This window comes from Eupeodes corollae, chromosome 1 (genome assembly GCF_945859685.1).
Source record: "Eupeodes corollae chromosome 1, idEupCoro1.1, whole genome shotgun sequence".
Lineage (NCBI taxonomy): Eukaryota > Metazoa > Arthropoda > Insecta > Diptera > Syrphidae > Eupeodes > Eupeodes corollae.
Window position 1 is genome coordinate 35,402,685 of NC_079147.1, and position 24,921 is coordinate 35,427,605.

The 24,921-nt window shown below is 33.5% G+C and overlaps 2 protein-coding genes across 2 annotated transcripts in view; both read right to left on the minus strand.

Moving 5' to 3' along the window:
* Nucleotides 1–24,921, minus strand: part of LOC129942734 (choline O-acetyltransferase) — a gene marked incomplete at its 5' end in the record, with an annotated part of 185,104 nt that overhangs the window by 85,457 nt on the left and 74,726 nt on the right. The window lies entirely within an intron of this gene.
* LOC129942737 (uncharacterized) lies at nt 3,618–4,121 on the minus strand. Its single transcript, XM_056051785.1, has 2 exons — nt 4,008–4,121; nt 3,618–3,926 (listed from the first exon to the last, which is right to left on the minus strand). The coding sequence occupies exons 1-2, from the start codon at nt 4,018–4,020 to the stop codon at nt 3,652–3,654; spliced, it is 288 nt and encodes a 95-aa protein (XP_055907760.1). The 5' UTR covers nt 4,021–4,121; the 3' UTR covers nt 3,618–3,651.

A 24,921-nucleotide genomic window follows, 5' to 3' on the forward strand; every position in this document is an offset into this window, starting at 1 on the left:
ATGGACGATATTCTAGTGAGGAAAAATGGAACTTACAGAGGCAAGAATTAAAGTTGTCAAAGAACTTAAACACCTTGGTATGACTATAACATGTAGTTTTTGCATGAAAAAAAACACTTCAAAACTTAACTGCAAAAAGCCAAAGCTGCATTATGTATCACTCTTCTACTAAATACAGACTCTTTCAAGCAGGGGCCGAATCGATTTTGCTTCATTTGAAAAGGGGTTATATAACTTTGTCGTAGTGGGGTTAGATTTTTTAAATTTCTTGAATGATACGCTTGAAATAAATTTAGGAGATCAATCAACATTTAAACTTACGTTTCATCAGTTGAAAAAATCCATCAGATTGTCATTTTTATCTAGGTCTTCTAAATTATTTTAATAATAAGAATTCTACAGAGATGATATCACTTTTACTACGAGCAACAGTTGAAAAACTTCCTCTAAATAGCCTTGACCTTCCTCCCGAGTGTTGAATATATAACATACACGTACGAGAAAACGTGGCATCGTGTCCAATTCTCAAAGAATTTAAATGAAATATTTAAAAAAAAAATGACAACGAATGAAGTAATGGACATTTTAAATAGCTCAAAAGCTGAAAAGAGAAAAAAGAGAGTTGGTAGAAAGAGAATCTTGACAGTGCTACCGGATAGTGTCATGAGTCCTCCTGTTCTTGAGAGCGTAAATGATTCTATGGGACGAATCTTCTTTCGCACTCGTGCAGTCGAAAGAGTACTGAAAGACCTTGACATACACAAATCCGCTGGCCCGGATAGTATTCCCCCTATTGTTTTGAAGAGGTGTTCTTCAACGCTGGCAAAACCACTGCGTAAGCTTTTCCATCTGTCCTATTCTACAGGTCTCTTCCCGAGTGGATGGAAAGCTGCATTTGTCCAGCCTGTCCCTAAAAAAGGCGAATCCTCCTCTCCTTCAAATTATCGTCCAATTGCACTTACGTCCCTTCTTTCCAAGGTCATGGAAACACTGATTAATTTTCAGCTTAAGAAATATCTTGAAGAACGGAAGCTTCTTAATGACCGACAGTATGGCTTTCGTAGCAATAGGTCCACTGGTGATCTCATGGTTCATCTCACCGAACAGTGGAACAAATCTTTACATCGTTTTGGAGAAAGTAAGATTATTGCACTTGATATTTCAAAAGCATTTGATAGAGTTTGGCACCAAGCTCTCTTATCGAAAATGCGTGCTTTTGGTATTGATGAATCTTTTCTTCGTTGGATTAGAAATTACCTTTCTAACCGTTCAATACAAGTTGTATTGGATGGTTTCATGTCTGAAATTCATAAAATAAATGCTGGTGTACCCCAGGGCTCCGTTTTGTCTCCGACTCTCTTCCTTATATTCATAAACGATCTCTTGTCTGTCACTTCTAATCCATTAAACTGTTTCGCCGACGACAGTACCCTCAGCTTTTCATATTCGTTTCTAGATTCACATCCTTGTCCTTCGAATGTGGAATTTCAACGGCAGCGTATGATAAGCTCATTAAATTCTGATCTTGACAGCATTGTCCAATGGGGAATCAAAAACCGTGTAGAATTTAATGCTTCCAAAACCCAATGCTGTCTCCTGTCGTTAAAGCGTAACCCACCCCCGATGCCGCTATCCATGAGCGGCACTTGCATCCAGGAAACTAATCAACTTTCAGTACTTGGTATGAATATCACAGATCACCTCTTATGGAATGATCACATATTCGATATCGCCAAAAATGCTCCCAGATACTTAGGATTTCTCCGAAGATGCAAGAAATTTTTCACCCCTTCTGATCTGGCTATAATCTACAAAGCTTTTATCCGTCCAAAGCTTGAATATAATTCGCATATCTGGGCAGGTGCCCCCAAAACAAATTTAAATCTCTTGGATAGAATTCAAAAAAGGGCTTTAAAAATGATAGGTGACAGAACTATAATCGAAACATTTACATCGCTAGAACACCGTTGCAATGTTTCATGCCTTTCGTTTTTTTATAGATATTTTTACAAACAATGTTCTGTCGAATTAGCCAGTTGCATTCCACCCCTTACCACCAATTCAGCCGTAATACTCGCACTTCTAGGAATGCTCATCAGTTTACCCTTGAGCTCAATTTCGGGCGTACTGTTAAGTACAGAGATTCTTTCTTAAATCGCACATCGAGAATGTGGAATGCTTTGGCCAACTCTGTTTTTCCCTCGCATTTTGATGTTCAGAAATTTAAGACCAATGTGCACCGGTATCTCCTTTTAAATCCTTCCCTATTTTCCTTACGCTCGCACTGTGTTTTAATATAAACATATAAAGGGTACTAATAACCCCTTGAGTGCTTGTGAATAAAAAAAAAAAAAAAAATCTTTTCAATTTATAGCCTCAATAAAGTCTATTCTATTCTCCAAATGAAACAAATTTGTCTGACCACTATTTTCCGCTGGATTTTGCACTCAACCTTGTACATATGAGTTTAACAAGTTCTGAATAATTTTAATTGGTCTTACTTATACTTACCTACAGCTAAAATCAACGAAATTTAGTTTAAGGGCTAAGCACATGCGTATTTACCTGTTCCCTGAAGCTAACATAAGCTTCGTTAAGTATTTTAAAGCAACGAATATATTGTCATCATAATCACCCTAATACTTTTATTTTGTTTTGTTTTTTAAATTCAATTGGTCAACACGCAATTTTTCTCCATCCAACTGTTCCCTAAACTTTGAAGGTACTTTGAACAAAACGAAAAAAAAAGAGATTTTCAAATATTATTTATTTTTGTATCTCAAAACCACAAAATCTTAAGCTTGGTACAAACGATCTTTAGTACAATATTATATATTGCCAGAAACGTCACTGTACTCTCAATTATAGGGCAAGTTCAGGCGACATGAGATACTTGAAAGGAAGGCAAGTTTCTATTATCCAGCTGCCAAAAAGTTGCATTCCAATTAAGGTAACTTTATTGGAAAGTTGACTAGAAAGTAAGTCAAGAAAAATCTTCCTACTATCAAGTTAAGTCTACACTTAAGTCAAAATGACAGCTTATCATGTTTTTTTATTATTCTGAAAGCTGTAATTTATTTCTCGGTAATTTATTTATTTTCTGCACAGTTCAGTTGTCAAATAGGAAAGAAACAAGTAATATTTCTTCGCAGTAAAAAGACAACAAATCGCTTAGTTGAGTAGTATTTTATCGGCAATAATTTTGTTGATACTTTTTACACTATCAACTTATCGTAGAGGTAAGTGAACTAAAGTTCCAATTTTGAAATAAATGACATTTGATTCGAATTAACTAGCCACATTATGCAATTGACTGCAAACGAAGTTCCTTATTTTTTCTGAACCTGCCCATTATTAGATGAAAATGGAATAAGCAAATGTCGTTTTTCCAGATAGCTAAAAACTGATTGCCACATAATATAAGCCTTTTCTGCACTGCTGTTCAATTCGAAATTACTACATTATTGAATTATTTTCAGTTTAATTCCAGAGAAACTTTTAGAAATCACTATTTGACAGCTTTAAGGAGTCACAAAAAAAAACTCGGAAGTTATCTTAATATTAACACAAATATTTTCACACAACTAAGTTTTTTGTAAATAATGTTTGAACACATATTAATTTAATGGAAAAATTAATTTTATTATCATTTTAGGGTTTGCTTGGAGGATGTTCCGGTTCTTCCCAAACCCAGTCTTCCCATGGAACACATTTTTTCTGGCTATCGAGCCATGCCTTAACGTGTGGACACTTTTCCGAAACAGCTTCTACTCCAAGTTCTTGACATACCCAATATTTAGTGGGATCCCAAGTGTTTCGGAAATACTTAATTTCTAGTTCAGTAGGTGTCTTACATCCTGGTTGACCATCATCATGGATGTGGGCAGCTGACGAAAGTCCAATGGTTAGGACAAAAATTGCAAGAACTGTAGATAAATAAATAAGAATTCGAAAAATGGAAAACTACGACATATTTAATTTTTTTAAATTCTTTTTCTTTGTTTTACCGTAAAATTTCATTTGTTTAACTACTGAATGGTAAAATTGAGAACAGCAACTAAAAGTGAGAAATCACAATTTTTATTTATATAGCAGTTGCTTAATTCGAATGCAGTTTGTTTTTATCAATAAGATAGGGAGGATTTTTTTCATTTTGATCAAGCAAATCCCATATAAGCTTCTAATTGATAAGATAAGTTTTATAATCATTGCGTTGCATTGCATTTTGTTGATACACTTTATTTATCTCAAGCTTTTATTGTCTTGTACTCGCATATTATAGTTTATGGATTAATTGATTCACTATTATGACATTTTAAGTATGTTTATTTATTTTTAAAATACCAAAAACAAACAGGAATTAATTATTAAAACTCTTAAGAACACTTGAATACACAAACGTTGTACTTTATATTTCCGGCCTATCCAATGACAACACAATATTATTTTATTTTAAATTATTTTCAACGTAGTGTCCCCAAGCGTATAAATGCAATTTTGCATGAGTTTCCACTGAATTTGTAAACATTTTTAAAACTTCGTGTGGTTCAATCGTTGACAACGAACAGTTTTTGGATGTTTGGATGTTTGTTAGATGTCAAATCATGGCTGTACCGATGCAGTCAAGTTTTTGAGGAAGAAGTACTTGGAACTCGAACACTTTTCTTGGAATTTTTAGACACCGGAATAGAATGAAAAATTAATTGTGACGGTTTTTGAGGCACTACTATTAAATTTATTGAGCACTTTCTCCCACTAATGGACTTAAGTCTTCCTTTGAACGAGTTAAAAAATAAGTTAAGTAAGGTTAAGGCGGCTGTTGAGGGAAAAACCAATTTAGACCGATAGTTTGTCCGTTGAGATAGTAGTAAGAACCAGCTTTTGAGACAATAGAAATCGGAGTTTCTATGTTCACTAGGATCATTGTAGTAAAAGTCTACAATATGGAGCATTCATGTTTGTGATAGTGCAGGACATGAGAGCTACACAATGTCACCTCTACTTTTTTATCTTTGCAGCTTCTGTAAAAGTCGTTTGCATACCTACCCATTCAACAATTTTCTGTAAGGAGCTAAGCTTTAGCATATGTTTACAAGTAGCTGGGCTTGCGATGTTGAATTTGATGGCCATTAAAGGTAAAGTTGTTCCAATTTTTAAACCCAAATAAGGTTTTATGTTTTATCTCCACAAGAGATGATCGACAGTTTCGGGATGTTAGTGAGTTCACTGAAAAGAGTCCAATGATTTTATGCCAGTTCGACTTTCTGAAAAGATGCGTATATCGGTAGTCTCTTGAAAATCACGTTTTTTTCGGAACCAAAAGAGGGCTTCTTTGATGGTCAGAAGTTCTGCCTGGAACACTCTTCTGCTTGGTTTTATTTAAGTTTAATTTAATGAAGAAGTTTAAACTTAACCTATTATTTTTGCATGCTTAACCTTTGGAAAAATTAAGGCCAAGCTGGTGTTATTTCTCAAAATAATATGGCCTTATTTCATATGTTTTTAAAACGCAATATGACATAGACTATTTTTCTTACCTTATTTATAGTTGAAATTACGTATTTATTTGCACAGATTTTAAAAGATTAATATTATTATTTGATCTGGTACCATAAACTAGTCTTATAATGTGTCCCAAAAAGTTTAAACGAAATTTAAGACAGCTTCCGAGTCTCTTCATATCTCTAATGTCTGATTTCATAAACAAACACTAAAAGCACTCTTATCTAAAAGCCTTCTAAATTTTATCAGGCCTTTAAATTTTGTCAATTTCACCAAGCTTAAAATGGTATATTTTTGAAAAATAGATTCCTCTTCACAACCCTGTAAAAATGAAACCCCTTTTCTTTTTCTTTTTATTATTGTGTGAGAAAAAATGAGAAAGCATTATATTGTGAAATAAATGACAAGAATAGCAAAATACAACAGTATAAACTTCTTCAAAATAAAAAACATCCTTTTTAGTTATAGTAGCCGCGTTTTATTATCACCGTGATCTGATCCGGATCAGATCATGATAATAAAACAGCATCATATTTTTTATTATTTAAAGTTTGGTAGCAGTGTCCAATTCGTTCTTTCAAAAGTGACATTTCGAAGCAAAAAAAATATAAACAAATACCCAAAATGGAAGCTGCTGTGGTTGCAGGGTTGCCCATAGAACATTTTGCTCAATGATTTTTTTGTTCCTTTTTTTTTTGGGGAAAATAATACCCATAAATTATGTCAAATATACATTTTTTTGGACTTAATTATTTGAATTTCACCATTTAATATCTAGTTTTGTTAAAATATCTAATTATTTCATGGATTATATACCAAATAAATAAATATAAAGCTTCTCACTTTCTATTTAAAAAAATATTTTATTTCAGTCAAATGGAAATGTTTATATGGCAATACAGGTTTTATTTAATTTGTTTGCAATGATACCAACATTAACATGTGAAATCACAATGATAGAGCGCTCCTTGTTGTGAAAAAAAGAATTAAATTTTGGATCTCAAATTGAGATCCAAACACAAAGCAGGATCTTGTGTTGTTGTTGTAATGCATGTAAATCCAAGATCCGGATCAGATCATGGTGATAATAGCCGCGTTTTATTATCACCGTGATCTGATCCGGATCAGATCATGATAATAAAACAGCATTGGATCATCATATTTTTTATTATTTAAAGTTTGGTAGCAGTGTCAAATTCGTTCTTTCAAAAGTGACATTTCGAAACAAAAAAAATATAAACAAATACCCAAAATGGAAGCTGCTGTTGTTGATCGAAGTATTCATTTTAATTTGTATTTCTTTTCTCTATTAAAAACTATTATCATTTGCAGTTTTTATTTGAAAGTGATGAAAGCGAAGAATCAAACAATTAAATTTTATCCCTATTGAATCTTATCGATGATGATTCAAGTTCCAGTTGTAGCTCCACAACTTCTGAAAATGTGCAAATCACAAAAATCAAAAAATGTTGAAAATACTTTTACATGGGAATTTTTTGAAATCATTCTTTAAATTAAAAATGGTTGTAAGAAACACTTAGGTGACACAAATTAGAACTCCGAACCGTCTAAACCATCCCAATAAAGAGAGTAGTTTTGAAATGACAGTGGTTTGTATGTAACACTTCCAAGAATTTCGAGAGAAAATCATACAAAATTCTTAAAAGTGTTACATACAACTCACCGTCATTTCAAAACTACTCTCTTAATTGAGATGGTTCAGACGGTTCTGAGTTCTAATTTATGTCTCCTAAGTGTTTCTTACAACCATTTTCAATTAAAAGAATGATTTCAAAAAATTCCCATGTAAAAGTATTTTCAACATTTTTTGATTCTCAAAAAAAAAATTTAAAACAATTTTTTGATGGAAATTTTTTGAAATAATTTTTTGAATTTAATAGAGTTTACGGAATCAGTTAGCAGACATAAATTAAAACTCCGAACCGTTTGAACCATCCCAAAGAAGAGAGTAGTTTTGAAATGACGGTGGGTTGTATGTAACACTTTTAAGAATTTTGTATGATTTTCTCTAGAAATTATTGGAAGTGTTACATACAAACCACTGTCATTTCAAAACTACTCTCTTCATTGAGATGGTTCAGACAGTTCTGAGTTCTAATTTATGTCACCTAAGTGTTTCTTACAACCATTTTCAATTAAAAGAATGATTTCAAAAAATTCCCATGTAAAAGTATTTTCAACATTTTTTTCTGCTGCAGCTTTCTCGATTTTATTTATGTTTTTTGACATTTAAAGCAGGGTTGCTAATAGAACATTTTGCTCAATTATTTTTTTTGTTCCTTTTTTTTGGGGAAAATAATACCCATAAATTATGTCAAATATACATTTTTTGGACTTAATTATTTGAATTTCACCAATTAATTAGTTTTGTTAAAATATCTAATTATTTCATGGATTATATACCAAATAAATAAATATAAAGCTTCTCGCTTTTTATTTAAAAAAAAATATTTTGTTTCATTCAAATTAAAATGTTTATATGGCAATACAGGTTTTATTTAATTTGTTTGCAATGATACCAACATTTACATGTGAAATCACAATGATAGAGCGCTCCTTGTTGTGAAAAAAAGAATTAAATTTTGGATCTCAAATTGAGATCCAAACACAAAGCAGGATCTTGTATTGTTGTTGTAATGCATGTAAATCCAAGATCCGGATCAGATCATGGTGATAATAAAACGCGGCTAATAAAACGCGGCTAGTGTCGTTCAAAAATTCAGTATGAAAACTAATTTTAATAAAAGAGAACGAGGAAAAAATTATACGGAGGCGAAAAAAATGGGCTAATAGATATTGTTGCCCAATTTAGGAATATAATTGAAAATAAAGCCACAGATGGGGTGACTGTAGATAAAAAAAACAAAACTTGGCAGGAGATATCAAATATCTTTAACTCCACTGTAGCAACCTCGGGCGAAAGGAGTTTTGTGCAGTTAAGAGGCACGTATGAGTCCTTGAAGCATAAGACCAAGAAAGAAATGTTCACTCATAAGGTAAGAGCCAAAAGAATTTTAACTCTCAAAACTTGAAGGTAAAATTTGTTTTTCTTTCAAAAACATAAAGTAATTTGAGCAACAGTTAAATTAACGTTTCTCTAAGGTAAATGCACTTGAATCCAAGTTTTCTGTGCTATGATTTATAAATAGTATATAATTATATACCAACATGTGTACCTTCCTAAAACTCAAAACTTGTTTGATGATATTTTGATTTCTACAGACCGAAATCTTTAAAACTGGTGGTGGACTAACAACTTCAGCCCTAAGTTACCTGGAAGAAAAATGGCTGGAATAGGGGGATTGCAGTGCACACCCGAAGACAACATGTACGATTTCAATGCGGACTTTAATAAATAAGTAGGAAGCGATTCCGTTGATGGAAGAATTTTATTTATATATTTCGTTAATCTCAACAGTTGTTTTATTTTTTGTTTTTAAAGAAAAGAACCAATATTACATAAGGAACGTGTTCAAATATGTTAAAAAAAGTATCTACTAGTTGGTTCCGTGCTGCAGCATTGTTTTCGTTTGCGATTTGTAATTCAAAGTTTGTAAAAGCTGGTACTTATACTTCTGCATCATTTGGAGGCTCTTCGTCTCCAATTTCAATACAGATATTATGCAATCCCTGCCTGTGTCACCTAAAGTTTTATTCTCCAAGAATAATTTTTGTCATAAAAAAGTGCAGTCTCAAATTAGCCGTTCGGATTCGGCATATAAACTGTAGGTCTCCTCCATCCTTGACAACAATGACCACTTCCTGGCCATCGTGCATCGTGGAAACAAGAATTATCTAAAATTAAATTTAAGGGTTAACGAACGGAACGTTGATGGTTTCATTGAAATCTAGTTCTCGGAGTAAATCGCTTTCAATGCTCATGAGAGAAAGCTTCGATAGACGGTTATGTCCCATTGTGCTCCGAAGCCTATTTGTTATAATTTTAATTTTTGAAAATGATCGCCCTCTAGTGCAATTTGTTACCATCAAAACCAAATACATTTTCAATGCAATTTCGAGGTTTGGGAATGTAGCTCTGAAATTTAGATTTCCAAGAACTTGGTAGTAAAATAGTTCCGGCGGTTGATCTGTTCCATAGTCCTTTTCCTTTTTGTATGAGTCAATCAAAGACACAAATTGAACCATCTCATTACCAAGACTAGGTTCTAAATCATGCGGATATAATTTCTCCAATGCCTCTGCTGCAGCGTGAAAATTTTTAGCATCCATCTTCTCGATGTGATTCAGGAATCCAAATCTCGAACGTACAACTTCATAGGCATGCAATCTTTTAGTAAGAGAAACGCATAGATGGTCAATCACTGGGATGAAGGCGTTTTGGGGAGGGTGCGTGATTGTACATATTCATAAGTATGGGGTATTTTTTTGGCTGCTTCCTCGTATTTACTAAAATCATTTCATTTGGATTCCACGAATGATTTCAATGATTCTAGTGGACGCATTGCTGATTCAAGAATCATTTTCCGGTCTTGCAAAATCTTGTTTGTATCGTTGAATCTCTTCAAGATATCGTTCCAAAATGTTGCAAACAAAGTGGTTTCGAGACAACTCATCTTGTGTAGAAGTTGCTATGCTTCATTCCTCATGATGTCTTTTTACTCTTTATTGGAAGATATGCTGGTAAGAGCTTCTTCGATTTCCGAATAACCGTTGATTAAGGCTTTAGTAGCTTCTGCTCGAGTGCCAACGAGTGTCGCAGCTTTTTCAAGACTAAAAACTGGCCGTTTTTCTTCTCCGTTTATTTCTCAATCAATTTTCCGAAGTCTCTATTGTAAAGGCCACAAATTCTTGTTTTAGGTTAGCACTAACCATCAATGTAAGAAAGCGCAACTTCAAAAAGTCTTCTTTTATGACTCAAAAGACTATCGAATGATGGCGTTTGTAGTCTCTTTCATGATGCTTATCAGCTTTGAAATCCATTTAGCTGTTAAGAAGACATAAGTAGGTGCTTAGAACTTCAACTTTTTTATCGGGAAAACCAACTTGTGACCACAACAACAACAAAAAATATTTACTTTTCCGTTCAAAAATAAGAAGACACAAACTATGTTTTTGGCAGAAAGTAAAGGTAATGAGGAAATTACTTCAAAGGAGTAAAACTTTTATATATATTCTCCCTCCATTCACCCTAGGATTCACCTGCAGACGAGACTTCACCAACTATTTCATAAAGGACGAAAAATCCCCCTCTAATATAATAGTTACTAACGAACAAGAACAACTTCCCAGAGTTCTCAAAGAAGATTCTACATCAAAAAGAAAAAGTTGCAAACCACCACCGCTGCGCCGTCAATTCAACATAAATTTGAACCCTTAATAAAAGGAAATAAAGTTTGAAAAAAGGGTGGTAAATTGCAAATACATATATTTTTCATGTTTTCTTTTTGTGTGTCTTCATAAAGCTATGTTTGAGTAAACCTCGGCCGTGATGTTTCTTTGCGTTTGTGATGACGCCGTGTATATTTACTTACTTTCACTTCCTTTCACGCAGACATCAACGAACGCATAACGAAAACGGTACGAAATTTCCATATTTTATTGCCACCGGCAAACTTTTATTTTATATCCAACACGTCAAATCTAAATACCTACCTATAGACCATAACTACCTTTGATAGGTATGTATATCTAAAGATCTAGACCTAGACATAGACACGTAAAATTAAATTCTGGTTGGGGCTGTTAAAGACAGCAGCCTTATTTTAGGTATATCGGCAAAAATGTTTAAAGCAAATATCAGCTTCAGCTTCAAACCTTAGCCTCAAAACCAACCTCTCCCTGCCTCGTTTCGTTGTTGCCACAAAATTTACTCATCTAATGGTTGTTAAGGAAAGAACGCCCGGTACGACCGCCCACCCCCCACAACGTTGGATCTGATCTGGATGAGCTAGACCCGTTTATCTTTTGTTTTCGACACGACTAAGGGTTAAAAATATAGATTGCCATTAGCATTATGTATCTCCTGCGCGTAAAGATAGATACTTTATCTACAACAGCATCAGTGTTGTGTTTTGTATGAGGGACCTGAGGGGCAGGATCAGGAGAAGGGCAGATGTATAGTTGAGGCCTTTTTATGTCTAGCGCCATGTTAATTACTTAATTTGAATCTACTTTGGTGGTAACCTCTATCTATCTTTTTTTCCTGCTTATATAGATGCGGATAGATAGGTTGAGTAGGAGAGAGGATTCTCTGTTAAACCAAAGAAGGCTTTCTATATATATTTTTAACGACAGTACGGTCATTCTAAAACTGCAGCCACGTGTCTACTTTGTAAATTGCCTCCGTTTGTATATTGTCCTTCATTACCTAAATCGGAAGTCTGAGATCTATAAGTTAGACAGCTGTGGGGCAATCCCGAGCGTCTGCACGGAAGTGAGGGGGAATTCGTATAGAATGAAAAAAGGATAATAAATTGCATTAAATTTGACATTATATTGTTAAATTCGCTTTTATCATAAAACATAATCTTCTTGAGGTACTATAATAGTACAAAAGATGAAGAGGAAGGGAGTGAATTAATGAATGAATTTCGACAAGAGGGCGATGGATTTCTGGTGTTTTGTGCGAGTATAATACTAAGATTGAAATTATGATCATGGATATCTTTGTGCTGAGAGGAAATTGTGGTTTTTTATTACGTACTTCATAGACTTAAAGAAAACAATTTCATGAATATGTATATATTTTATTGAGATGAAAATAAGATGAATATGTTGAGAGAGATACAAAAACCGAAAAGAACATTACTGACGTTCGAAATCCCAAATGTCAGAGTTTTTCAAATTACAAAATCAAAAATGTATCGCAAAGGTGTGTACCATACACAGGGCTGTTTTTCAATACTTCAATTCATGATGAAACATTTACGAACATCAAAGCCTTCCGAAACAGATCCCTATATCATAAATATTAAGCTACATATCTTCATATGGAATTGGTGTACATACAGTTGTGGCCATATAATTAATTCTTTGGCAATTTAAGTTTACCTATTTTAGTAAATTAGTCATTGTAATTTTAATTTTTAAACTAGAAATCTTAAGAATTTATCAGAGAAACAACTTCAGAATAAACGAACATTTGTTTTCATTTTGAACAATAACAACACAAGATGTGATAGAAAGCACTTTATCAATTTAATCAAAAACAATTGTCCTTAATAAATATTATCCCTTCTTCTTAAAGCTTTTTCTATTTTTTTCTCCAAATAATTGGGTTTCCGATCAAAAAAAAGTTGTATTACTGCGTTAAAACATTTTCCTGGATAAATAAGAAAAGATTTTAATTCTTCGTGATTTTTCTAAGGCATTTGAAACAGCCAACGACAGTAACAGTAAGTTTGCTCCAACTGCAGTCAAATTAAACTTTTCACACTTTTTCGGTCGACAGCAAGCAGTTGAGCTAAATAATATTCCGCCTCATGTTTACCACTTTCAAAAGGAGTTCCAGAGAGTTTTGGTTAGTCTTGAGTTTCAACAGTGTGAACGAGCTCATAACAAAAATCCGCTTAAAGGATTAATTCGACAACAAAAGCTGCATTTACGCAGAGAGGAGAAAGATGAAGACACCAAAGACATATTCTTTAAGCTATCGGTAAAGACATATGAGCAGCACGTTTTTAACGCCCATCTAAAATGAGACATCTTTGGTGGCACAGTTCACACATCTCGACATCCAAAAGGGGACTTGATCAATAAACTGCAAACCAGATTGACCACATTGCGATCGACGAAGAACACGTGTCCAATATACGAGTGTGCGAAAGTTTCGAGGAGCCAATATTAAATATGGATATTTTGATTCAAGCCAAAACAAGGAAGCACTGTGAGAAGGCTCTACTCTGGACGGCTACAATGGTAAGAAACTACCAAGTCCTTTTCCGATCGAGTCTCTTACAACCTCTAAAGAAGTCCCTATGCTGCCTGCATTAAACATTGAAAACCAGTGGCACCATTGTGAAGCCCGTTGTTTGACGACGAATACCGGCAAGCGCACGCAGCTAAGCAACAGACATACAAAACGGCGCTGCACAGAAGAATCAGAGCTGATCCTGAGCTGAACGAGCAGAAGAAGAGAGAGCTGCCACGGCTTCTTAGAAGGAAAAAAAAAACAAAGAGGTTCGTAAATTTTACTAAAAAGTTTAAAAAAAACTCCAAAGGTTAACATTCACGAATCGAACCCTGTAAAGACGATCAGGGGAAAATCGTATTAGAATCGCAGTGGCGCGTTCTTTGCTGAAAACGATGACGAATCAAATTCCGCGGTAAGGGAGATAGAATCATTTAACCGGGTGGAGCAGAAGAACAATTCCGCTTACCTGATTTCGACAAAGCAATATCGAATCTAAGGTTTTCCCAATAATCAAAAAAGGAGACTGTTCGTCAATAACCTGATAGGTCCATATCAGTGTGGCTTCAGACCAGGAAAGTCCACCCAGATCTTGGAAATCCCCAGGAACTACAAATCGATACCTACCGTCTCTTTATCGAGGGCTTTACAGAGCAATATCTAGTTTTGGTATCACTATCAAACTTGTCCATTTGTGCATAGTGACAATGGAGAAAGCGCACTGCTCCATAAAGGCCGAAAAAGATCTCATAATCAGTGAGAGCGGTTAGTATGCAGATGGGTACCGTCTTGAAAACTACCAAGTGCTGTTGTCATGTGTTCTTTCTGTCTGTTGTTCTTTCTCTTCCGTCCTTCTGTCTTGTGTTGTTATCACCTTATATAGTCTAGTCGTTTAAGGTGCTGTGTTCAATACTCTGTACATTTATGTGCTGAGTAGTATGTAATGTAATGTAACACGTTTAAGACAAGGCGATGTCATGTGACATCTTCAACACCGTTCTGGAAAGAATTGTACAAAACTCTTAAGCTTTACATTGAGGTATATAAGGGCTTTGTCTACCAAGGCACCAGTAAAGACCTGTCTTAAGCATCTAATGTCACACTCATCATCCCAGTTCTATTTTATGGCGCTGGGGCTTGGACCTTGTCAAAAAAGATTGTTTTTGATCGCGTTTGCATATATAGAGAGTCGAGGAAAAGATACATTGACGAAGTACACATCAGTGACACTAGTTTGGTCAAATAAATAAAAGTCCAACGACTTAGCTAGTTGGATCATGAAGAGCGAGAGCAACGCTCTAGCCCGAGGGACGAAACTAACCTTAACGATTCTCAAATAGAATTTGTACAATCACCTTAAAACTTAGTTATCTTTAATAGCAGTTTGACTAAGCAGTGCTTTATAAGCTTTATAGTAAGTAAAACATTAGGTGCTATAATAAAAAAAAACCATAAATGCACACTTCAACATTAAAATGTAGTGAGGCTTTATGTCATGGTTTTGGAAGTACAATATTGTTTAAGTGTAAGAACTAAGCCGCCATTATTTTCAAGGACTTCAAATCAATACTTATTAAAAATATAATTTGTAACGATATTGAAAAGTTCCCGCTTTGCTAAACCTTGTAATTTTTCTATCCCCAGCAAAAATGGATTTATGTAGCTTAGTTAGCTATTATCTTAAACATTGTGAACAAAATGTTTTTTTTTTTTCTCATTTTGTGGTTAAATTCTATGACCACAACTGTACATTCATGAATTATTTGTTTAGGCATTATACGAAATCGAAGTCGAATTCAATTTATCTTTATTAAATTTTGATCCGTGTGATTGATTGATTGAATTGGTTTTTCTTTCATACACGTGTCTGTGGGACTGTGAGTATGATGTTGTTAGTGGGGTTGAGTGCTAGGCAAATGTACCACAAAATGTTACAATTTGTGAAAATTCCACTTAAGAAAGGAAATACGAAAAGCTATTGACTTCCTCTGTCTACATATTTGAACATTTTAGCACATTATTCAATTTCAATTATTTATGCATTCTTGTTTGTTTGAAAAGATATTGTTGCAAAGTATTCAGACATTCAACAGTGCTCTCGGAATGTTGAATTTGAAATGCCCATAACATTATGTATCTGCTTTAGAATCGATTAAATTTTAGACACCAAGAAGTTAGTCATTGAAATTTGAATGATTTATTGATAGGTTTGTTAATGCTTCTAATAGTAAGAAAAAAAAGAAACTTTTCCGAAGCATTTTCTTTCAGATATAAAAACTGGGGGTCTAGAAAACTAGTTATATCTTTTGGTTTCCTTAGATCAAGAGACTTACCGTTTGGCATGTCAAGTTTATCATTTACTCGAAAACTTTTCGTACTCAAGGCAAGGGTGGATCCAGACTTTTCATCAGGGGGGGGTCACACACTTTAATGAGTTTTTACTCACCGCCTAATGTTTTTTAAAGGATGCTAACAAAATTTAATAATTGCTTAAATGACAACTTTAGCTATCAAATTATTTAGAAAGCATTCCAAGATTCGAACAGTTGTCTAAATATGCCATATTTAAGAGCTAAAATACAATAGCTTAGAGGGTTTTTGGTGCATTTCGCGCCGAAATGTAGGAAACTGTTTTGAAAAGTTGCTTTGTTCCAAAAACAATACACACTTTTCTTGTTTTAATTTCTATTAATGCCAAGAACGCTGCAAAAATTTAAAAATCCAGAAAATGAGAGAAGATCTGAATGTAAAAATGGCGGGCATTTTTTGACGTAGTTTTTTCGAACTTAATTTGCGGGAATCTCTTATTACTATCGTTATCAATCTGCTTATTTGGATCTTATAAAGGCGTTAACAAAACTTAAAAATTGTAGAAAAAAAAAGGTTTGGTTCTTGAATTCAAGGAAATAGTTGTATTTAAGAACATAATTTATCTAAAAAAATTAAATTAAAAAAAAGTAAGGTAGGTGAACAAATAATTTGGGAAGAAAAGTTTTGTAGCTCTCACAAATTACACGTTTCAAAGCTTTTATATCAATAGATATGAAACGTTTACTATGTTTTTCAGTTAGCCATTAGTTTAACAAAAGTGTCACTTGATTTTTTGGGACATTTGTATTATTGAAATTCATGTTTGAATCTCAGTTCTAGAGCATCCAAAGCAAATTCACTTCAAAAAGTTGATTTATTTAATTTTTTAAGATCTTTTGTATTTTACAGAAAACCAGTCTTGAAAGAAATGAAATGCACGACTGGGTCGCAAGAACTTGATAATTTCTTCCAAAAAGTCTATTTAAAAATATTGCCTATATTTTAAGATTTAAAAATGTACATACCTTCAAAATAAGTTCTTCTCAATAATTTAAATACCATTTTATTTGTCAAAAAATCTAGATTAACCTATTTTTTCGAAAATCATTATAAATTTTGTCTTAAAAATATTTTTGGTATAGGCACTAAATAAAAAGCTTATAAATATATGATCATTTTACATTTAAATTTCGTAAAAAAATGTTGTCCCCTTTCTGAGATATCCAGTTTTGTAAACAAAATTAGTATTTTATTAAAAATAAAAAAAAATACATTTTTGATCATAAAAAATCATCATCAATTTGATCATTGACAAGAGCTTGCACAGAAAGAGAAGAATTTTGAAATCGTTCCATTAGTTCTTGAGAAATCTTATCAACAAAATAAATTTTTTTTTTGAGGGGTACCCTTCTGGAGCAAAACGAAAATATGTTTTTGTTGTAGAAAGAAGCCAAATTAAAACAGAAAATTTTGAGAAAGTTTTAGAAAATTCACATGTTTGAACCAAGAAAATTTATGTGGGGACTGCTGTTATTTTTTGTATTAATGAAATGATAAAAACTCCCTACACTAATCAGCTGAAAATCAGGAAAGACAGACAGACGGAAGAAATTAGACACTTTTTTCGACTTCTCTACCGCCGTAATGTCATATTTGATTAAAAACTCTAGTTTGAAATTGTTTACTAATGCAAAACTTGCTATATAGTTCCTATATGTCGCAAGTAAAAATCACTTCAATGTTCACTATTAATGTGTGTCAAAAAACTGTAATTATAAAGTTGAAGGCTAGTTTAAGGAATTCAAAGGCAACTTAATATAAAATTGATGATCTCTTATTCAAGGTTTCTTCTTAAGAACTTGAATATTTGCTCTTTTTCTTAGAAACATTTTTTATGAAAATAATTAAAAGCATGACTTATGTTTTTTCAAGTTCTAAATTGAGCGAAAATAAAAATTTTAGTTGTTTTTGATAGCAAACCACTTTTTGGTGAATGTCGTTAAATTACTAATAAATCTTTAAATGAAATCTTTACCTATACAACTTAACTGTTTAAGCTTTTTGGTTCATATGACCCCCCCCCCCCTGGATCAATTGGTCAAAAGTTGATGAATTAGTGCTGTGTTTTTGGAATAGGGCTGAATATCCTATTCATATTAAGTTCCTGGTCCAATCTTCAGTCAAAAGTAGTACTTTTAGCAACAAAGTTTAGGGAAGTAAAATACAAATGTTGTTTTCATATACAAAAAAATAAATAATTCAAAATATAATGGGGGTCATATCCATTAACGCAATACGATTAGTTTTAAATTGAAGGGAATTCTTACAAAAAAGTAAACAAATTATCTCCCAGGGGGGGTCATGACCCCTACGACCCCCCCCGTGGATCCGCCATTGACTCAAGGATACCACAATATCTTCATTATACCGCATCAAATTTGTACACTGTTTGCGATTATCATATCAGAATGTTAGCATTCGAATCCAAAAGATTTGTGAGTAAAGTATAGAGATGACATATCTGAGGACGTTTTGCATCAAACTTTGAACCCTACACTACAAATTAAATTTACAATGAGACATTGATCAAGATTGAAGGTATTTTTTTATCTATTGAAATCCGAATCGTTATATGCATTTAGGCGCTGTAAAATAGAATTGAAACAAGACTTTAATATTTTTAAAGTAATTTATTTAAAAGAAATGTTTTAAGAAGTGATCTTGATCTCGTAATCGGTTACTAACAAACTGTTTCGTAGTTTTTTCTTTCCTTGAAGCTAAGCCACAGCTGCATTTTTGTGGCTATTTTAAGGCGGCCTATATCGACTCTCGAAACTGCATTTTGGTTGGCCAGTTAAAGTTGGCTTCTGTCGACTCTCGACTGGCGAGTTGCCAGAATTAACCACGAGTTGCAAAGAGGACAAAAGTACGACTGTGAAGCATTGGCCGAAACAGTTTGAAGAAATGTTCCAAGATTAAATTAAGAACAAAGAATTGCGTACTTTACTTTGAAAGATGCTTTGAACAGTGGCTCTGGTGGAATTTGTTTTCTTGCTGCTCCCTGAGAAACCGGAAACCGGGAACGTTCTTATTTTAATTGTTTTTGTCGAGGTTCAGATCGCGATGTGATGTAGCTCTAGCATTGGCTTCATCTGGAATTGCTGCGACTCGGTTAGAAGGTGGGCGAACACCAATTTTACACATTGGTTAAGATTCTATACAGGTATGCAAATTGGTTGTTTGGGATGAATAGTCATAGCCCAGAGCCCAGAAGAGTTCACTTGAGGCACTGGATAGAACGTTGTAATATCTTTTCTGTTATTAGGTAGATTTCGCCAGAGTCTTTCAGTTGTTCCTCGATTAACTGTTGCTGATGAACTCAACGCTTGCCTAGTATCATCATATTTGTGGCGGTACACGTTACGACATTTCAATCAACAACTAACATACGGGTATTTAAGCAAAAAGTTAAAACTGGAAATGTGTTGTTAGACAGTGAAAATAATAAAGTCGCAGTGGCCACCTCGACCGGATCCATCACATTACCCATAGATTTCTGTCACATCACAGTCTGTGATTCACAGACCTTAAAGAGGAGCTTACTAGGCATGTTTTTAAAGACATAGCGCAATAGTTAAATAATTGTCTGCTTGAACGACCAATATTGGGAGCGAAAAATAAAGACATCAGGGATCTCAATGCTGCTATTTAAAATTGTATTATGAACAAGGATGACGTAGTCAAATATCCCAAGGAGTTTTTAAATTCACTGACATTAGATCAGTCATTAATCGCAAATCCAGTCATTTGAAGTTTGCGGAATAAAATTGAGGTTTCTCTGTTTAGTGCATGGAGAAATATACGTTGCTCTTTAAAAGCAGTACAAACATTTAAAACAACATGATCCCTTAATAATATTTTAGACTTTATTTGTCTGGTTATTAACTTCCCATAGGAAGTTATTGTAATGGGCCCGATTTGTCAAATTGAAAATTTTGACATTTCTCGACGTTTCAAGGTCCCTAGAGTCGAACGTACGTTCGTACGTTCGTGACGTTTTTTTCGTTGTCCATAGCTCAAGAACCAGAAGAGATATCGACTTCAAATAAATTTTGTTATACAGATAATAAGGATAAAATTGCGTGCGTGTAAAAATTTTGGTTAACCCTAAATATCTTCCGAACCAAAAACGCTAGAGACTTGAATTAAATTTTATATAATGTATTGCAAGGTGATATCAAAGAAGTATATTTTTTGAAAAAAATCCAACTAACGGTTTTTTTATAAATCAAAAAAACTGAAAAAAAATTGTCGTCTCCAAAATTTAATTTTGATTAAAATCGAATTAACAGTTTTTTTTTACAAAAAATTAAAAGCCGAAATAAAATTAACAAAAGTTGGTAAAAAATGATTTTCGACTCAAATATCTTTTCAAAACTTTGAGATTATAGCTTTCAACTAATTTTCACTAATAAGAAATGTTGTTTACAACTTTAGGACAAATTTTGAGAAACATCGAATTGACAGTTTTTTTTACAAAAAGAAAAAAACCTAAATAAAATTAATAAAAGTTGGTAAAAATTGATTTTCGACTCAAATATCTTTTAAAAACTCTGAGATATTGGCTTTAATTTACTTTTATCTTTTAATAAATATTGTTGTCAACATTCAGTAAAAAAAATTGAATTGACAGTTTTTATACAAAAAATTAAAAACCGGAAAAAAATAACAAAACTTGGTAAAAATTTACTTTCGACTCAAATAGCTTTTCAAAAATTAAAAATATTGTCTTCAAACTTATTTTATTTCACAGAAAATATTGTTTTCGATAGTCAGTAATTTTTATATAAAAATCTTCTTCCATTAAAAAAATATCTACAAAAAATTGTACTCAAATTTGGTAAAAATTGATGAGTACATATAGACAAACTTTAAAGCAAGACAAATCGACAGACGAGATCGGAAGTTATCAGTGTGGGTCGCATCCCAGCCTCTTTTTTCCATAGCTTTTAACATTGATGAATCTTATCTGAAACATTTCGTTTCCCGCTGCAGTTACCAGATGACCAAATTCACCCTTGTACAACATTCATATCCTTAGCCCATGTTGTAGTACAAACAGCTTTTCGCTGTAAGGAGAATGAAAAACCCCTTGAACTTTCCAACAAGACAATGCTCCCATGCACATTTCCAGGGTTGTTAGAAGGCGCGCAACATTTGCTTTGGCCATCATATCCACTGGACTTTAAAATAATTGAAGACGTTTGGTCATGGCTATCTCGTTAAGTCTATGAAGGTGGCAGGCAGTTAAAAGACAGGACACCTTAATCCAAGCTATTCTATGGTTATTAAGAAAAAATATGATTCTACTCCAAACCGTCTTATTCAGTTTATGTCCAAAAATGGCGGAAATACTCATAGTTATGTAAGAAAAACGTTGTTATACCACAAAATGTAAACATTGCCATTTTTAAGTAATAAGTTATTTGACATTTCAGAACTCCAGGGCTCGGTTGCAATTAACCTCTAATTTTATAAAATTGTAATAGGGAAATGCGTACCTATTCGTAAAAACTTCCACAAGGTATAAAAAGCAAAAATTAATTGCAGAATTTTTAGCCTCGCCCTAATTGTTGGCAGTTTATATTGAGTATATTTGGGTTCTTACTGTCTTTATTAAATTTGTTAATATATTGTTTGTTCTATGTAGCCAGCCATTAAATTTAGTTTAAAATAGCTCAAGCAATCCATATTAGACCTTTTTCTATTTCCTAACGATATTATTATCAATGACACTTTGATTATCTTTGCATCGGACCTGTAAATTCTTATAATTTAATTTCTGTTTAGTGTAAAAAGAGCTACCAATCTTGATGACGATGTTATGTAAATTTAAAAGGAATTTCGATCGAAAGTAAATTGAAATCACTTTTCAATTTAACGTGAAATGAAATTGCATGTTCTTGACTTTGATCGATCTCGAAAACTTTCAAATTGCTTCGAACTGATAGAACTGAAGGATCATCCATTTTTATTTTGTTTCTGAAGTAAAATTTTTGCTGTTTCGAAGATGGATGCAATATTATTGGAAATTTTAAATGAAAAAAGAAAGCAGAATTCAGGAAAAAAAATAATAAGACGAATATATTAGATTTACCTGACACAATGTAAGTGTGTGAAATTTATGAAGAATTAAAGCTTTCATTGTAATTTTAAATTAAGCAAATACGCTTTTTGTTTGTTTTAAGTTACGATACAAACAATCCATCGTCAAATTTTTAAAGAAGGAATTTTCTTACCTACATTGCATTAAAAATGTGGAAAGTGATTGTCATATTCTGAAATTTCAGATAATTCTTAAAAAATTTGTATAAAACATTCCAATTGTAGAGTATAAAGCTCAATTCTCTTTTAATTATCTTTTATATATTCTATTTTCTCAAGGCATTGTATTATTCCCATATAAAATAAAACTATCATAATTTTAAAAATTGATAAGAAACCAGATTTTAACTTTAGTGAATGAGTCCTTGAAACAAAAAGACCAGTTAAGAATATCCATTCTGTTCGGTATTTCAAAAGTGTACTTACAGTCACAAATTATTACACAAAGTTCAAATGTAATCATAAATCTCAAAATAAGCACATTCTCGACTATTTCCCACATCCTTTACTATATTAGATAAAATTATAAAGTTTTTAAGATAAGATAACGATGTTTGAAATAGAAAGTTAAGAAAGTATTAAGTATTTGTTTTTATTATCTTATATATCCCCAATGAAATCCAAATATAATTTTTAAGGACAAAATAAATTGGGTCTATCCTTGCAAGGATTTGGCAACAAACGAGTGCCCTTGCTCACGCCTTGTCTTAGAATAATTCAACGGGAAGAATTTAAATGCCAATAAATCCGAACCATTAAAGACCGACCCGATTCCGAAACACACCCACGACTCACGACCCACTAACAACAATAGGGCTACAAGCTATGTAAACCCCGAATTCCATTGTTCTACCAGCAAAGGGAACAATAATTGGAATGCGTTAGCATTATTCTTTTTCTTTGATTATACGAGTACGAGTTTATTTTCTTACAAACCAAATGCTGGTTGCTGATAATATGCGGGGGTGAGGCCCACCCGCCATACCGCTGTCGCTGCCAATTCACATCCTTGTCTAATGGTCCAAAGGGATAAATGAATTGAGCCGTAAATCCTACTTGGAATTTATTTTGACACAAAAACTTTTCGATTTGCTTTGGTTTTGGTTTTTCCTTGTGCAGACGTCGTCGTCGGTCGTCGGTCGTCACTGATGGTGTCTGCGTGGTTTAAAGGAATTTTCAAGGAGAATTATATGCGGGTAAGATGTAGATAGAGTAGGTAGATATGTTGAAACGTATGTTGCATATCAATTGATTCATAATGATGATTTCAACTTACCCTTGTTCAGTTGGGCATCACGTTCTTTTTTTTCTTATAACTACATTGATTGGATTGGCTTAGAGGAAGAAGAGTTTCAAGGATTTTGTGTTTTCTTTGATTTTATGATCATATATTTGATTAAATATTATTTGGATTTAAGATTGTGAAGAAATCAATATTCGAAATTGGAAGGAATGACAAACTACTGAATCATAATAGTTAACAATAAAAAATTTATGATCGAAGCTAACGTTTATTATAAGTTTAATAACAAGTTTTAACAATACATTTTAAATCTTATAAAGATGTTATCAATAGTAGCTATCAAAATACATCCAAGATTGGTTATAACGATATTGCTTATAACAAATAATTGTTTTATGTCAGGTTAGGTAAGTTTAAAGTGTCTGTACGGGATGGACTAGCACACACTTAGGCTAGTTATTCGACCATTGTGATACCACATGAATCTCGAGTATTTCTTCTAAGCTCAATGACACCAATTGGAGTTCGTTATGGAACGTGAAAGACTAAATACATTAGTGTGTTTGAGATCGCTTAAATCATTAAAAGAATTCGCGATGGCAAGTTTTGCGTTTTTGAGTTAGATCAATGCATGTGCACAGGAGGTGAAGATCTGTTTCTCCTTCTTCGTCTTGTATAAAGTATCTGCACAACTAACTTAAGAAAAAAAGGAGATTTTACAAAGTGCGAAAAGTTGAGAGGAATTTGCGTTCTATCTGCCGTTGCCAAAATAGTAGCAAAAATCATACTGGAACGCATCAGAGTATACCTTGAGGCCATAATCGATGCCGAACAAGCAGGATTCTGCGTTGGATCCTCCTGTATTGATTATATCAACACCCTGCGGATCCCTGTTCATCGATTTCGAGAAGGCCTTTGAAAGTGTCAAGAGGGAGTACATCTGGTTAGCTTTGCGGTGGAGTTGTATTCCAGAAAAACTAATTGCTGTTATGAAGGCAACATATGATGAATCCAAGTGTCACGTTCTTAGAAAATGTAACGTTACGCTTAGAAAAGGTAATGATTCCATTGCATGCCAAGCAATCCGCTTACACAAGAAGGAAAAAGAACTGGACGACCTAGAAGCAAATGGAGCAGGACAGTCGTTCAGGAATCAGCAGCACTATAGGCAAGAATTGGAGGTAGCTAATTGACATCCCCGGAAACCGCACACAATGACGCGTAGGGGTAGTAGAGACCCTATGCCTTTTAAGGGGTTCCCGACGGTTTTAACAGGTCTGAGGACCTAAGTAATTGAGAATACGAGTAGCCCCGTGGCACTCTTTCCTATTAGGAACATTCCGCTTATAAAACCGATTATCGAGCTGATATGATATCAAACATCTTAAGCGCTTTAAATCTAAGGTAGACGTGAGAGGTGGTAGTGTTATTCCACCTTATGTTAGTTATCTTTATACCATCAAAAGCGGTAGCCAATCGTGGTAGTATAAGTAGTGTATCAGCATTTTTGGCTAGGTCGCTTGCTTTACAGTTTCCTGGAATGCCTCTTTGGACCGGCAACCGAGCAACCCCATTAGAAATTCTGGACTGTTTTAGGGTTTGTAAAACCAGATTCCAAAAATTGTATGACAGCCTGAAAAAATTCGAATATCAGATACCAGATTTCAAAATTGTATGACAGCCTGAGAAAATTCGAATATCAGATGTTGATATCACGTGTTCTTTAAGTAGTATTGAAGAAAAGGCTTTAATTAAAAGGATTTTGTAGGCGTAAGTTGTTTTGGCCATAGTTTTGTTTTTAACTCATGAA